General features: G+C 33.2%; 1 protein-coding gene across 1 annotated transcript in view; it reads right to left on the bottom strand.

Moving 5' to 3' along the window:
• Positions 1-5153: 5153 nt before the first annotated feature.
• Positions 5154-17697, bottom strand: part of LOC106468810 (complexin-like) — a 26061-nt gene continuing 13517 nt past the window's right edge. Inside the window, exons 3-5 of the mRNA XM_013929251.2 lie at positions 14129-14292; positions 8803-8926; positions 5154-5956 (exon numbers count right to left, since the gene is read on the bottom strand). Coding sequence (XP_013784705.2) covers positions 5883-5956; positions 8803-8926; positions 14129-14292 — 362 coding nt within the window. The 3' untranslated portion in view covers positions 5154-5882. The remainder of the gene's footprint in view (positions 5957-8802; positions 8927-14128; positions 14293-17697) is intronic.

Below are 17697 nucleotides of genomic sequence, written 5' to 3'. Positions count from 1 at the left end.
AATTCAATTTGATACTTTAAAAATTAGTATATATTGTTCTAAACACAAAAAAGCTCAAAACATCAAAATAAAAAATACCGTAAATCAAAAAAGGTTTACTGTTATTTGGTTTGGTTCAGAACCTACAAAATCTTCATTGCTTTCACTGTAATTTATTTTTTTACTCTTTAGGGAGCATTATAAATAGCTACGTTTTTAAAAGTAAAAAACTACTATTTATCATTGCTATTTATCAAATAGTTACTATTTATGAACAAGAAAAAGAAATGCACGAACATTGTACATATAACAAATGTCACTTTGAAGAAGAAATTTAAAATCATACACAGTGTACATAATGTAAAAGGAAATAAAATATAGTAATATTTTATAATAAACTAAGTAAAACCACTATTATATTATAATGTCGATTCTAATTTATTTTATATATTTATTCTAATAATAAATTCTGAAACCCTAATCATGTCAAATGAGGTTTTTATTCTGCTTACGTGACAGTCCGATATCCATATGAACTGTGTGTCTTTTAGAATCCCATTCAGTCTTGCCAATTTCGCCTGTACGTCTTGTATTCTTGGTAATATGGCTAGAACGTCGTCCACGTATCTCAAACAGATCGAGTGTTTGCTTATGATGCCTCTGTAATATTTTTCTTCCAATGACTCCATTACTAGAGAAGCTAGGACAGCATATAATGGTGAGCCCATGGCCAGCCCATTATACGAGTTTGTTGTAATCTTCCCTAGTGAGAAGGAGATCATCTCTCATCTCCTGTATCACTCTGGTGGTATCCCTGATAGCAGCCTCTGTAGGTACCTTCGGGAACAGCAACTTTATGTCAAAGCTTCTGATAAGGTATGTTGAGTTCTTCAGATGTGAGTTGCTTATTGAACCGAAGACCTCTAAATAGTGGTTTGGCCAGGACCTTGGCTAACCTATGTGGGGCACTACCTATGCCTGATATTATAGGTTGCATGGGGATGCCTCTTTTGTGTACCTTTGGCATCCCCTTCATGGTTGGAGTGCGAAGATTCTCTTCTAAGAGATACATTACTCTCTTCCCACTCTCTGTATTTCCTAGGACAGTGGAATTCTACAAGTGGGTGGAAGCGGTTGTAAGCTTGGTGAAACCGACCAGCAATGTCAAAATTGTAACAGCTTCCAAATTTACAGCTGAACACATTCTCACTCATGGTGTTTTCTACTTCTTTTTCAACATTAGAGCTGAAACACCAAGATGACGCCTTCAACCTTCTATATTTTTTCCAGCCAAACCTCCAGAGCATCCAACATACCAGCAAACCAACGATGACAGTCTCAGAAACACCCATCGCCCTCATTCAAACCACTCCTGTCAAAAAACACTCACAACCAGAAGCAAATTCCAAAGACATGTTCACGTTGATCAAATAAGTCGAGAAGTTACCGGAGCCAATACACAGATTTACCCAGACCCTACGTTCAAAGAAGGATACAATGAAAACTCAATCCATGCAGACTCAACCACCACTAAACCACTCTTCAACATCGACTGATTCCTTCCAAACACAAACCTGTTAAACCCAGACACGCATCTGTAAGAAAGCCAGGAGAACCCAGACAGAATCCTTCACTCATCATGCAAACAGTCTCATTCATCCTACGATTACAGGACCGATGCCGTGTTCGACGAAAACTTCCAGTACCAGTTTCCGTGAACCAGTCTTTGAAGAAGACTACCACCAATGTTTCCAGCCAAGTGTTTTCTTTATAATGGTCTATTATACCTAATGTATACAAACCTTTTAAGACTTGTAACAAAACCCAAGAAATTTATCCTGATTTTATGAAACTTTTAATTATACCACTTTAACTTTACAGTCCATCTATTCATTAAAAGTTTAATTGATGACTTAGTTCCAGTGTTTCAGGTCAGTCATTATTAAGGGTCTTGCCACCCTTGTCACTGCTTTGATCCTTTTCTCAACCTCTCCTCCCTGCTAAACTGCTTCTTGCCTTCAGCTTTTGATACTCACAGCTTTCCCAGATATCTCGAGGTTGTTAATTAGTCACGTACACTGCCTGTTAATCCTTTAACCACGCGCTACTAACGGTCACACGTCGCCTGTTAAACCAAATTAAGTTGCTTAAATTTTCGGCATAAACATTTTAATAATTCACATAAAGAATGATTCTAAATTTCGCAAGTGGGGCGAAGAAAAACAACAGTTTCTGAGGACTCCTGATTATCTTTCAGGCCTGTTAGATTTTAAATCGAAATTATTGCCAAGATATTAAATTAGATCAGTGTCACAATCTCCTGAAGAAGACTTGCAGTCGAAACATTGAGGATAAAAGATCGTGTCATAGCACTGATAGTCTCATTGCTACCTCAGTATCCATGAGTTAATTGAATTTTGCTGAATATTTGTATGAATGTTGCATATTTATCAACTTCAATGAATTAAGTAAAGAAATATTTGAATCACGGAACTGTCAAATATAACTTTTAAAGTGTTGTCATGTAGGAACAAATTAATCTATGATAATAATAGTACATGTCTGTGGGTCTCTGTGTGTGACTTCCATAACTCCAAGAGGAAAGAACCTAGAAACTTGAAATTTTGCACCCATACTAAGTGGACCCTGAGGGTGTGCACCTGGGTATTACTTATCTTATCCACTTGCGTGCAGGCATGTGCATGCGCATCTTTTTATTGAGGAAAAATAGTGAAAAACCACATAGAAATGAAGTGTTTTTTTATATGACAAATATAAATCACAGACAGACAGGGCACTTTAGGGCTATGTGACAGTCAAATCCTACTATTCTGTCAGATAAGAGCGATTCAAGGGAAGGTGGTGGATGCTGTTGACTAACCGTCTCCCCTCTAGTCTACAAGTTAAAAATTAGGAAAAGTAATCTAGATATCACTTCGAAAAAAAAGTTATACAGAAAGTCGCGAGGTGTATTATCGTTTTCAGTTGGGTGCGTTCTTTGAGAGATCCATGATTTTGAAGCTGCAAGCGAATTGTCTGAAGTATTTTAAAAATTGGTATTAGGTTAGGTATACCCGAAGCTGACCATTATGTCGCTTCTACTAATAAGATACCTCCTGACCTTGTAGGAATTATATGCAATGCAATATAGCTAATTTATTTTAGTTAAGTATTTTAGCCTTATTATTACACTCTAAGCTTAAATACTTGTAAATAAACAGAAGATTTTAACTTCAGAGCCATAATGTCTCTGTTTGATAAATCAACTTAGCTAATTTTTAGTGTTTTTATAAATAGAGAGTTTATGCCTTTTATTGATAATGTTTGAAGAGAGCTTTGCCTGATTAATTTTTAATAAAAATGATATTGATTTTATCTTACTTATAAAAGTTTCTGTAAATATACAATGTTATTCTTTGTTTGTAATAAAGACTGCGTGGTATTATTACTCTGTATTGAATGAAAGGAACACAATATCTTAAAGTGAATTAATTTTCTAACAAATGCTCGCAATTTGTGCTATTCTTTCCTTAATAGCTGTCTGATATTATTAGGTATTGCACACAGCTTCTGAAACAAGTGGGGTATTCAACCTGTCTTGAGTCATGCGAAACATCTAACTACATCTATAAAGCTATCAGTTTCATGAAGCAGCTTTTTCATATCAGTAATAAGAAATAATTCAAGCTCAAAAATATAAAGTCAGACACACTTTCGTACAGTAAATGTCGAACAGCATAAATACCATCCCTGTTTCATTTGTAAAAAAAAAAAAAAAGTATTCCCGTGAAGTAGTCTTGTCCAGGATCAATAACGTTCGTGGATTTAGTAACTTGGACAAACTTTTAAAAAGAATTATATATGAATGATGGAAAGAGGGGATAAAATCCTTACTATTCTTCGTAACTATCACCGAAATAGGTGAGTATCATGTTCAACAGACATGGGGATAAATGGAAGCAAAATTCATGGATTGAATTGATATCAATACATTATATCTTAATGTTTAAAATATGATATGTTCTTGGACACTTAGAAGATCCCAGTAAAATTTAAATTCTCAAAATGTAACTAGAAATCATGTATGCAACATGAATGATTAGGTGATAATGTTCCATGAGAGAAATGTAATATTTCCGTAGACACGAAATTCGGAAGGTTAAGCTGATCATAATAGAATTAGGGCAAATATTATAATGCAAACTAAGATCAAGTACAAAAGATTAATATCAAGGTGAAGATAGTTCATGACACTGACATAAATTCAATCATGTGTTTTTTAATTGATGTGTAACATTGATAAAATAATTCGATTTTTATCATTTATTTCAGGTTCAATAGTTTTACGAAAGAGCTATCTCACAAATCTAGAATATTAATTGTGTAATTAATCACTTTTGTTTGTGCTACTATATTCATCAATATTACAATAGTTTCAGCCCAGTGCTGTATGTCATATGTATGATTTAATATATGCTAAACACATATTTTTATAACAATTCATCTTTTATATATATAAAATTGATTGATCCTGTGATCTGTAGGTCCGGAAACAGCTTACTGCAGACAAACAGGAAACTATGCTTAGTAAGCAAGCTGTAGACAGTAAATGACTCTAAGTATGTTATGTAGTTTGGTCAGTTACAGTTTACTTTTCTCTCAATGGATTAGACTAATAATATGGAGAATTCACATGAATCACTTGATTCAATGTTGTTCAGGAACAGCAAATTGCTTGAATAAGAGTAATGAATTTTCTATTAGCAATTAAGATAATTTATCAAAATTCTAAAAATATATTTCTTGAATTAATTCATTTTAGTTTCATAGTGAAACACGAGAGTGGGTTTGATTTTCAAAATAAAAAAGCTAAATTGTGTTCAAAACAACTTCACGAGATCTATTTTTCCAACAGATGTTTATTAGACATATATCGTGGAAATAAATATTAAAATCCAAACTTGAGCTGACTGATATTTCTAGTTTTTAACAACCAACTTTCTACATCTCTTTAAAGAACAAATTCGTTGTTTAAAATACAATAATTGCTATGTGCTGTTTAACAAATATTATTAGATGAATATCGCAAATACTAAGAGGTCTGTTACCTAAAAACATGGAACTGGTAAACGTGCCTTAAAAATGTCTCCCAGATTTTCCAGTTAACCCATGCCTTGTCTCTGCCATCATACGCTATTTCTACGTTCATGTGTTCCTAATAGTGCGAACCCTTACGCCGGAAACACAAATTATTAACCCATTGGTCCTGTACTAATGATCTACAAGAGGATTACTAGAAAATATATTTACATTGGTTCATTCGTGTATAACAGAACCTACAAAGGGGTTGACTAAAAATGGTGCTATAAAAATTCGTTGTTTGGATAAAAACTTGTGAGTATAACACGATAAAGAGTGATTTCTAAGGCCAGTGCAGAAGTGCTGAGTGGTAAAGTAATGACTAAACCCTTTCATAAACCATCCCATTATCTCAAGCACAAATGAAAATGATAGTCTGGTTGTTAAAACTAAGGAATTCAAAAGGCACTCTGTATTCTAATTGATTAGTTAAAGCACATGTGCTAATCATAAAATTGGTCTCGGGGTTCTTTTAAGTACAGTAAAAGTTACTTGCTATCTATCCTGGGAAGAAGGGTTTCCTAGAAGAAAGAGTGCCAAGTATTTTGTCCTTAAAGGATATCGGATAACATTAGACAAATCTAAACAAACTGAAAGATAAAATCACAACTGAGAAAGAGATTTTGAGTTTGTTCTTAGAGTTTCTGATGGGCTAAATTGTAATCTAAAACCTATCACCATGTTCACTGTACATACTCAAGTTGAGTAACTTGTGCTAAAGAGAACTCGGAAGAAAAAACATTGGATATCTGAAATTTTTTCTGTCACTGAAGAACACACTTCTCTTCCACAGAAGACTTGAGCTCCGTTACTTGGTTTTCCAAATTGCTCTTCAGTTCTGAATAAAAAAGAAACAACGATATTCAATAACGTTACAATAATTTCTTTAAACTAGATTGAGAGGTATAAGCGTCCTGTTGGTGTCTTCCTCGAATATTTTACAGCTTGAATTAAAATGATATAAATAGTGAATAATATTTATTCTTAAGGGTAGCCTGCAGGAATTTCAAAGCTTCATTGATTCTTCTTAAGAGAAGCTAGTACGGATCTAAACTCCTTGACTCTTCCTGAGATATTCATGCTAGGTTTTGCTAGGTTTTCTCAGGAAGATTCTAGGATATTTTGATACTTATGCTAGGTTTTCTTAGGAAGATTCAAGGATATTTTGATATTCGTGCTAGGTTTTCTCAGGAAGATTCTAGGATATTTTGATATTCATGCTAGGTTTGGTCAGGAAGAGTCAAGGATGTTTTGATATTCATGCTAGGTTTTCTCAGGAAGAGTCAAGGAAGTTTTGATACTTATGCTAGGTTTTCTCAGGAAGATTCAAGGATATTTTGATATTCGTCATGAATATCAAAACATCCTTGACTCTTCCTGAGAAAACCTAGCATGGATTTCAAAATGTTTCATAATTCTTCATGGAAGAAACCAACACGGTCTGTAACAACTTGCCGAGTTTTTCTAAAACGAAAGTGGCGTGGATTTAAAATACTTTCCTCGAGTCTTTCTAAAAGCTACTAGCATGGACTTCAAATTAATTTCAGGCAAAAACATAGCCAATATATTAATGCCGTAATGAGCAGTGATAATTTTTGTGATGTCTTAAACTGTAATCTAAAACCTGTCACCATGTTCCATGTAACAAAAAACTGTACATACTCAAGTTGAGTAACTTGTGCTAAAGAGAACTCGGAAGAAAAAAAACTTGAATATCTAAACAAACTGAAATAAGCACTATCTATTATTCGCAATCTTAGAATAATTTTAAACATTCAAATCGTTATGAACCAAGAGTATCAAATAACTTGTCATAAAATAAAAAAATTATACTTTGCTCTTTGTTTTGGGCGTTCTTTAAATTTTACAATGTCAGAATACCACCTTGTTTTTCGTATTGACATTTACTGGAATTCATAAAGGTACTTTACATTGTTTTTAGCCCTTTCTAGCCCAATTTATTTCCGGGTTATAGAAAATCAAGGTATGTGAAAATTTGACAAATATAAAAGTAGAGACAGGGTACATTCCAACTGTGTATTCCTTCCACACCAACTTGTCCAAAATGAAGTACTCGTTGAAATACTATGTTGTAAATATAATTAAATTATTCATAAAGGTTCTATCGAATGTCAATACATTTACTAGTTACCTTATCACACAATAAGTTTGCAATCATTATTCCATACAGAATACATTTAAACAAAATCTGTTCTTTGTGAAACACAGATTAACTTTGCATTTCTCCCAAGAAACAACTGAATGGTTTTGAGTGCAATTTTTCAATCTCTTGCCTAATACTCAGTGTAGCTAATGTTCCACACTATCATATCTAATGCCAAAAACTGCATATAGTGTCATTTTTCTGCAATGATTTGCCAAGTTTTAAATGGTGATGGTCTTTCCCTTTTTACCCCAACGTTAGTCACTTTTGATCTCAACAAAAACTGTGAAAATCAATAAGGTGTTTTGGCCTTTATTTTCTAATTTGATAGAATAACTTGTAAATAAGCCAAGCACTTTCATAGTGCACATCTTTACATATAATCCATATCATGGAGAACTACTCCCCACCATTGATTTATTATAAACCTAGACCACAGCCGGATGTTCGATGGATTTTATTCTGTGACTGACCATCGCTGCACCTCTTTTACAGGATTGCAGTTATCAAACGATGATATCAAATGCATTGGCTTGCTGTCACACTACTTCTGAAAAGTAATATTTTATTTTTCTTCTGTCTGATAGCCAAATGACCCACGGCCTTTTTTCTTTAGATATTTTTCGTATGTTGTTTATTGCATGGAACCCTTTTAGGCTTAACAGCTCCAGCAGCAAAAAAATCCTCATCTGTAAGAGGTACTATCAGCTTATAAGACCTGAACAAATTATAAAACAAAAATTGATATATTGCTATTTTTGGAAAATTATCAACATCAGAATCAAATTCCCATCAATTCCAAGATATTCATTTTCTATTGCTCTGTGCCTTTTTCCAATAAAATTTTAGCTTTGCCTGATCATTTTTTTACCTTCAAAGAAGAAGAAGATGGGTTATATACAGAAAATTACCATGCCAACATGATACAAGTAAAGTAATTTTCAAAACGTCCACAAGACGTTAACAATAAAAGAAATGTATTTTTTCCGTTGGATAGCAACAGAAGGGTGACTCAAAGCTAATCTTAGCCTTCTTCCAACCCAAGCTGTCGTGTATGGTGTCTTCAATGTGAATTTTTATCTTCTTGGTTTTCGAGATATGGATTGCAGAGAAAAAACAAGTGAGCTTTCAAGCTCAACACCTCCTTTCAAGGGGTTGGCTTTTTATATTTTTAAAGGCATCATCTACTGAACGTATAAGGAACTTATACATATTATAGGCTTAAGAGTATTATTACATGATGTTATATTTAATATAATGATTCATAAATAACTCAGTGGTCTGGAGAGTGTGAAGGAAATAGGTAGTTATTTATCAATAAAATGAAACGTAACGACTTGAAATAATTGAGGGTTTAAAACACAGTTCAGAAGTTTGAATTTGTCCTTAAAAACTGAATGTATTATAATAATGAATATATTGATATGTATTTGAGAACTGGAACGAAAATTTAAAAATAAAGTTGTTTAATGGTTTAAGATATAGATACATACATGTACACTTCCAAAAAAAAGACTTACTCTTTAAATCATCGCTTTCTTCATTTTCAGCTTCTGCTTTTAATGCTCCAGGTGTTTCTGGTTTAAGGGTCGCACCTGATTGGTCTGTCTCCATTGTTGGTTCTTCTTTTTTCTTAATTCCATACTAAAATGTCATAATAAACTAATAAAACGTACTTGGGTGCCATTATATCACAGCTCGTAAATAATTTAATCTATGGGGAAAACCAAATATTTCGCCAACTTGTAGATCGAGAAAAGTAACTTATTCTTAAATCTACCAGATATTTTCTTTATTCTATTAACTTTCAAGTTCCTTAGTTTAATAGACAATATACAAGGTGTTCCTCAAAATCAATAATCAATGTGTAAACCCCAGGTTTCGTGTTGTTTCAGATTTGATTAAATATGGCACTCACTTAGAGCGAATACTTTGAGCACTTATAACTGTATTTCGCGGATCCGTGTAGGTTACCATCCCTGATAGCCTACGATGCACCTGTCTCAGCAACTCTTACCATTGTGATTTGCTAATACTTTGGCTCCTAAATGACAGATTTAGAGATGTTCCCAAGAAGAAGTGTCTGCCTGTTTTTGTCGGTATGGCCGACGAGGCTTTTTAGCCGAGGGAAATGAAGTCGGAATAATAAAAAAAACATGTCAAATCACACAATGTAATTGCTAGTGCAGTATATTTTATATTGAATTCATTAAGTACCTAATATTATTGCATATTATAATTTGACCTTGTATTCACGCGTATAAATAAACGTTTACTTTCACTGCATGAATCGTTTCAACAGAAACGGTAGAAAGTAAAGAAAGAAGGAAACGAAGAGCAAACAACATGTGTCATACATAACAAGACCTCATCATGCATGAACATTACGCTTCTTAATGATGAACGACTAAAAAAAAATAGAAGATATACTGACAAAAAGAAAAAAAAATGAACCCACAGATTCATCCAATAGGATGAATGAGGATTGCAAAATGATACCTAAACAGCTACGAATAGATGGTGGACTGGGTTATCACAGAGACTGCTGTCAAAAGTTTACAAAAACTCAAGACAGGCTATCACCATCTCAAGCTTCTGAAGCTGCAACAACTTCTTTATCTGGTATAGTCATTGAAATATCTTACTCTGCTCCTGCTACCAGTGATAGAGTGCTTTTAAGTCAAGACTGCATATTTTGTAACGTAGCTGGCTATGAAAAGATACGCAAAAAAGGCGTCAGTGTATCAAAAACTACACCCACATGTCCTTGTGGTTGGGATAAAGCAGTAATAAGATCAGTAGAAAGAAAAGGTGATGAGAAATTGCTCACAATAATTTCAAAGGTTGATCCGTTTGCTGTGGAGGCACAGTACTATGAAAGCTGTAGCAGAGAAGAATCATGGGTAATTGGAATAGATCAGAAGAGAAACGATAAACAATGTGGACTAAAAAGGCCCATGAACATGCTTTTCAAAAGTGTGTGAAGAAGTATTGAAGAAAATAGTAAAGAAGAAAATAATCATGTAACTGACAGATCTATTTACACAATACATATCATTGTTGGACACCACACAATATCCTAACTCTAATTACAGAGCTGAGAAGTTGAAAAAACATAATAATTGGCAAGCAAATAACATTTGCAGACTTTCAAGAAGTCGGTGGCAAATATCTGTCACAGCTTGTATTCAGTATAGCAATTGAAATAACTATGACAATAATTTTGTTTATTTGTAGTTAAGCAAAAAGCTGCTCAATGGGCTATCTGTGCTCTGCCCACCACGGGTATCGAAACCAGGTTTCTAGTGTTTTAAGTCTGCAGACATACAGCTGTGCCACTTGGGGCCTATGGTAATAAAGCTGGCATACCAGCTTAGTGCAGCAGACATTTTAACTGTGGTAACCAATGCACTAAGACAAACATTTATAGATGCATTTCAAAAATGTGAGCAGCTGAATATCTAGAAGATGTTGTGCCAGATGATCTACAAAAATTTTTGAAAGTCATATTTTCTGGAAAGGCAGACAAATAAAGAATAAGATTGAACAGATTTGTATTATCGATAAGTCAAGACACTGCAACCAATGGAAGATGAAACATGCCGAAACATATCATGTTGTGTATGACATTGGACCATGTTGACTTGTTCTTCAGCTTTATGGAGCAGTAAAGCAGAATGAGTTCTTGCTTTATATATACTGCATTCACCTCATGCCAGATCTCTTTTTTTTCTGTTATGATACTCAAATGTCTGAAGTGCTCGATAGCTGACAATGTTTTCAGTTAAACTGACAAACATTGTCGAAACTCACCCAGGATCTTTAGATATGTTAAAACAAGGTGCATTCAGTGAAGTAAGATCAATGATAGCTGGTTGTAAAACTGATGTGGATAAACCTTCATGGGACAAGCAAAGGCTCATGGAGGTGCAAGTGGTACAGGATTGACAGGAATTGCATGCAACTATCCAGCATATCTGAGATGGGTATGCACAACCCACGAGAGATCAATGTACCTGGCTGCAACTCTCTCTATTGCAGACATATCCACTGAAACACATGGTATCCATAAGGATTTAAGAAAGGCAGAAATAAAAAAGAACCATTCAAATGTGCTAAAAGAAATGGAAACTTTCAAAAGCTTTGTTAATCCCCTTCACAGTGGAAAAGGAAAACTCTACAATGAGTCATCAGAGGCACCTGTCTTAGATGATGTAGAGCAATATTTACTCACTGCAGAGAAAAAAGGTGAAGAAGCAAAAATGCTTTTATAGAAGAACGTCTTGAAAGAGGAGAAAGTATTTGGAACTAATAAAGAGACAAATATTCAAAATAAAGACAAGCATGAAAAAGACAGCGAAAGTGTCGTCCTCTTAGAACAAGGTGGTAGAATATAAGAACCAGGGCAATGTTATAACCAAGCTGTTAGTGAAGTCCCAGGAAGAAAACATCAAACTCGAAATGGCAAAGGTAACGAAATACTGCTTCACCCTTGTCCATACTGCACCCCTATCTATTCCCCTCTCTTCTTGGCGATCAGAGCATGAACTGAAGAAACCCAACATTTTGGCCCGATTGCCTTTATCACTATAATACACCCTTTACTCTAATGGAACTAAATCTTTCTCTACACTGGTCTGGCAAGCCATCAGTCAGACCAGATTACATACATTATGAGATGCTATAATATCTCTCTACTGCCACTGTCGATCTTTTTTCTTGTTTCTAACCAGATCTACCAGTTGAAAGTTTCTTTATTGATGGTGTGGGCAATTGTTATCACTTTTATAAGTCAAAAAAGGATACCAATACTTATTCTAATTATAGATAGATCATCATGTTTTTTAATCTTTTTTTTATATTTTGAGAACGTTTACAACAACATCTAGAGGTTTGACATATTACACACCCCAATTCATATGTATTGCATGACCATTTTCTATCTATAGTGTTTTAGAAAAGAGGTCATTACAAGTCCATAAGGGACCAACAATAACCCAATCCTTTCCACTGGAACTAGAGTTTAGGTCTGTATCCTGAATGTTACACTTTTCAGCATTAGAATAAATGGCATCACTAAACAACTTCCATCTGCAACTTCTTTGTTGACGACTTTCATATTTTCTTTCTATAAAACAATTTTCAAGCATTTATTTTATCAGTTTGCATTGCACCTTTATTCAAAGCTCTATCTGAGAGGTGTATAGGTTACCATGATGGCTGAGATAAAGGTCATAGCACTTTTCTTTGATAATAAACTGACTTTTGTTCTGGACATTAATCAGCTTGAAGTCAAGTGTACTTGGGTACTAAACATCCTTCAAATTCTCTCTTTCAAATCTTGGAAAGGAGGTAGATTTTCTATGCTTAAATTCTATTGCTGCCTCACTTGATCTAAGCTTGACTGTGAGTCTTTGGCCTAAGATTCAACCAGATACATTGAACTGAAGATATTGAGCCCTGTATATCCATCAAAGGCTTTGACGCTGCACATGGACTTTCTACATTTTTCCATTCCACGATATATATTTAAAGAACTTTGAACCTTCCCTTCACCTCAGACATTTCCAACGTTTTGCAGTGTGCTATAAAATTCTAATCACTGCCATATCATCCCACCTGTCATTACATCTTGAGGCCTCAGTGGACTCTGCCTTTTGCAAAATCATGGTTGTTATTCCTCCTTTCGGCCTTCATATCCAAGCATGATTGACATGGGTCTTACATTGGATGATATTGCTAAATCTGATTATCAACCCATCCAACGATGTTTTGTTACCATTTATTACCGTGATCTTTCCCAGGGTCACTTGGAAAAGTCGGATATCTATAGCTAGAAGTACTGACTTCTCTTTAATGAACACCTTTTGAGCCATCCTTCTGTTCACATTTTATAGATGCTCGAAATTGTGTGACTCTGTAGGCTTTGCCATGATTTGGATAAGCTCTATGGCTGTTCATATGATCCTCCTACAGATTCTGGGCAATCTTATTTACACTGGCTTATATACAAGCTAATAGATACACTAACTGCTATACTAACTTCCTTAGCTTTTTGAAGGACATAAAATCGCTTATGCTATTCCTCACCCAGTGTTCTTGAATGTTCAGAAAAGGTAGGCTCATTTTACAATATTATCTATATTTATCAAGTTTATCTGGATTCATGGCCATATTGGAATACAAAGGAAGAAGCTTACTAAAATCGTCGCCAAATCAACCTTCACTAGTTGACGTCAATGCTTTTCTCATTCCCTATCAGGCTGTCAGCAAGGCAAAGCTTTGTGTCAGTTAGTTACATAGGAGCATGTTTTTCAGATTAAAACCTACAAATGCTAACTGGCTTCTAGCTTGAATAGTAATCGAAAGGGGGAAGTTGTGTTTGCATAGTTTCACATTAGTTATAGTTTTGTTATCCACCATTTTCTCTTAGATGGTAATTATCCACCAATGTTTGAGTAGTGTGACACTCAAGTCACAACTATCCTCGTCTTACTTACATATTGATGGCACCATTTAATATATATTTTGACTCTTAATGTACTTTTAATGATGGGCAGTGTTATTTGCAATGATGAGACTATCAAGGTTGACCATGTATTAAAAAATGTTTTGTCACAAATATCCTCTAACACTTTGTGGCATTAAAGCCCAAAACAAACGTTTCCATGAGTAATTATGGTCGCTCTCTTTCTCCTTTCGTTTCTTTTAGATTTACTGGTCAATATTTTCATTAACAGTCGATAACAACTTTCATACGGTTTATATTTTAACTAAAACGCAGTTGCTTGTTATCATTAAAAATACATAAGAAACAATAAAATATTGTATCTTCTAATTTCTAACCTTATCTCGAATATCCTGTCTAAACTTTTCTCGTTCTTCCTCCATCTTTCTATGCTTTTCTTTTCTGCGTTCTTCGGCCTCTTTCAATTCCTCAAGACGTTCTTGTTCTTCCTGGTCAGCCTCGCTTTTACCTTCTTGATTATCATTGTCTCCCGCGAGTTGTCCTGTAAAAATGTTTAGTTTATAATGAGGTTTTCCTTTAGTCTCTAGAGCCTAGGTGCTAAGTCATAACAAAAGCATATATCAATGATACCTCATTCCTGTAATGCAAAAGAACTAAAAGTTATCGACAGAGTTAAAAGGAAGTAAATAAATGAACAGAAGCAAAAGAAACTTGATGAATTTAATAGTATATTTATGATCTGTGTCAAGAGATAGGTAAAAGAAAACAATGTGTTCAAATTTTGTCATTTGATCATACGAACACCTATGACATTATATGCAGAGAATTGAAGCAGTTATGTTTGTTGGTTAGAGGTAGAACCTGTAAGAAAGGGGTGTATTAATTAATCAAATTTGGGAAAATGTATCATATTTTATCTTTTGTCTTATGTTTTAACGCTCATGTATTTCATGAAATATTTGGTAGCTTTGATTCAACTATTTAAAAAAGTATTATTTTTCTTTTTAGCTACAACTGAAACATAATTACATTGCAATGTATATTATTAAAGATGGAACGATACGTAACAAGTATGCACGAGCATAAAACCTAATGTATATGGTAAGAAACGACAGAATTTTGAATTTAATGGGAATTATCATTTCAGTTTTCATATTATTTCCAACAAATAGTATATTAAAGAAAACTTAAATAGTTTTTTCTTTGCTTTTATACATTTTTTTTACTATAATTATTATAACCCACCCATAAATATACATATGACTCAGTTACACTTCTGGTTTATTTATAATCAGCTTTGCATTGATATCAAGAAGCCGACCAGTATAAAGTTATCTTAAATCTTTAACCGAAAAACTTTAACACTGTTATTAATTAGAATGGTTTAGTAAATTAAAATCACAGAAAAAAATAAGAAAGAAGACACTTGTAACATCTGTGATGGAACTTTGCAAAGTCAAGGTTTAAAAACTACCTCATGTGCCTTTTTTATATACTTGTCAAAAAAATTAATACAGTGTTTTCTCATTAGTACATTTGACCACTAGTAACAAATTAATTGAATGAGCTGGTTGTGCAGCCTGTTAACTTGACAAAGATGTGCGATTGCCACAGTTTTTTTTAACTTGATTATTTGGTAACTGGTTATTCTAAGGGATGGCAGAACACTTGCATATGCTATATTACTGCTGTTGAAAACTAAAACTAAAAAGCACTCCTACCTTTGATCTCGACGAACCTGTCCATCCAATTCTAGATAACATAAGTTAGTTTCCTTTGAACTGACAATTCTCCAGCTTGACAGAATGTAATACAGTCTCACTAGTATTTTAAGGTTTAAGTACCGATTTAGTGTACTGTAGTATATGATTATAGATTTATTTTCTAATAGAAATGAAAACTATTAATTAGTTATAAGTGTTTTACATATAAAACGTCAGAAAATGTAAAAAGTATGTCATGCAGTGTATTAATTATAGAAATGAAAACTATTAATTAGTTATAAGTGTTATACATATAAAACGTCAGAAAGTGTAAAAAGTATGTCATGCAGTGTATTAATTATAGAAATGAAAACTATTAATTAGTTATAAGTGTTTTACACATAAAACGTCAGAAAATGTAAAAAGTATGTCATGCAATGTATTAATTATAGAAATGAAAACTATTAATTAGTTATAAGTGTTTTACACATAAAACGTCAGAAAATGTAAAAAGTATGTCATGCAATGTATTAATTATAGAAATGAAAACTATTAATTAGTTATAAGTGTTTTACACATAAAACGTCAGAAAATGTAAAAAGAATTAATACATTGCATGACATACTTTTACATCAATTCACCCTGAGAAGGACGTTTATATCAATCTCTAAAAAATGATATACTGTAAATTAATTTTCATATTTAGCTTTATTAATTAACTTATCTAACTGTTCTGCTAAAGCTTAATTTTAGGAGATCTATATAAATAACTATGTTTAACCATTACTATTGTAGAAAATTATGTTCTTACATTTCTGTAGAAATCTTCTCAAATCTTTATCTAGAGCTTGTTTCTTGCTGGTTTGGAAATCGACACATAATGTTGACTAAATCTAATTACACATAGGCATTCTATCTGTTTCTGTCTGAAGGTCATTGACCTTTAACGTAAATGACAGAAACAATCTCCAACATTAATGACACTTCAACCCTACTGGATATTTAGTCTGACTCATCCCAACCATTTTACCAAACATCTCTGACTCTAAAAGTCAGTAAACATAGTTTACTGATTCTTTCACTTTATCTAGTGATATAATGCACTAAATGTTTATTCGTGATATTCTATTTCTCAATGAGACATATTAAATATGTATATTTCAGTTAGTGTACATTTCTTGTATATTTTCTACTCAATTCCATGAACTGATTATTCACGTTTCTAACAAATGTGCTTAACCAACTAATACAAGTCTCCATATATATGCTATCATCATTGTATGTAAGTAAAATCACAAACTCTAAATAAGCCTGTTGTCACACATACTGAGACATTTATTTACAAAGGTCCTAATATTAGATAGACGATTATGATCTTACATCAACTGTTCAAACTTATAGCTAATCATTCATAGTAAACATGTAAGAAAGATCAGACAATACATTAATGGTAAATATTAGAAAGGAGAAATATACTTTATGCCCATATTACAAATTGTTTATTTCAGTTCAGTATGTAAGATTTTTAATATAGTTTATAAATGAAAAGGTTAATGTACAATTCTTGTATTTTGCTGAGTTCATCAAACTTTACAACAAAAACATTTTACTCTCACTACTCATAAAGATTAATCTCTGCTCGACACACAGCAATCAACCAAAAGTTCAGACAGGGATATTCTACAAATATTCGGAACATATAGCTTAGGTTGATAATTCACTAAGAAAAAAGTAACTTTATGGGACTGTGTTTAGACTGAAGACCAAATGTCAGATAAGTATGTGTCTAACTAAGTATGTGTCTTTTATGATACTTTATAAATCCCCTTGAATACCAGATTCGAACAAATATGTTTGAACATCTAATAAATATCTCCATTTATATTTTCTTATATAAAACACACGTTTTATCATCAATAGATATTGAGCAGATATCATTAATATATGTAAGTCAAATCACAGACTGAACAAGTATAACACATAATGAAACATTTATTAAGAAAACTTCGAAAAACTAGATATACTAATATACTATTTGGGAAAACTACAAACATCTTAGTCTATAAAGTACTATAAATGTAATAATATCTGTGGTATATATATATTAGGTCATCAAGAAATTAATGTCGCGTTTTGAAATACTTTCATAACCCCCCCCCCCCCAAAGAAAAACGTACATCACGCATAATAGTTAAACGAACGACCTAAACGTCACGTTAGTGTAGCCTATATAGTGTGTAAAG

Source organism: Limulus polyphemus, unplaced genomic scaffold (assembly GCF_000517525.1).
Source record: "Limulus polyphemus unplaced genomic scaffold, Limulus_polyphemus-2.1.2 Scaffold3172, whole genome shotgun sequence".
NCBI classification, from domain to species: Eukaryota; Metazoa; Arthropoda; class Merostomata; order Xiphosura; family Limulidae; genus Limulus; species Limulus polyphemus.
This window is presented reverse-complemented; position numbering and strand designations above follow the sequence as displayed.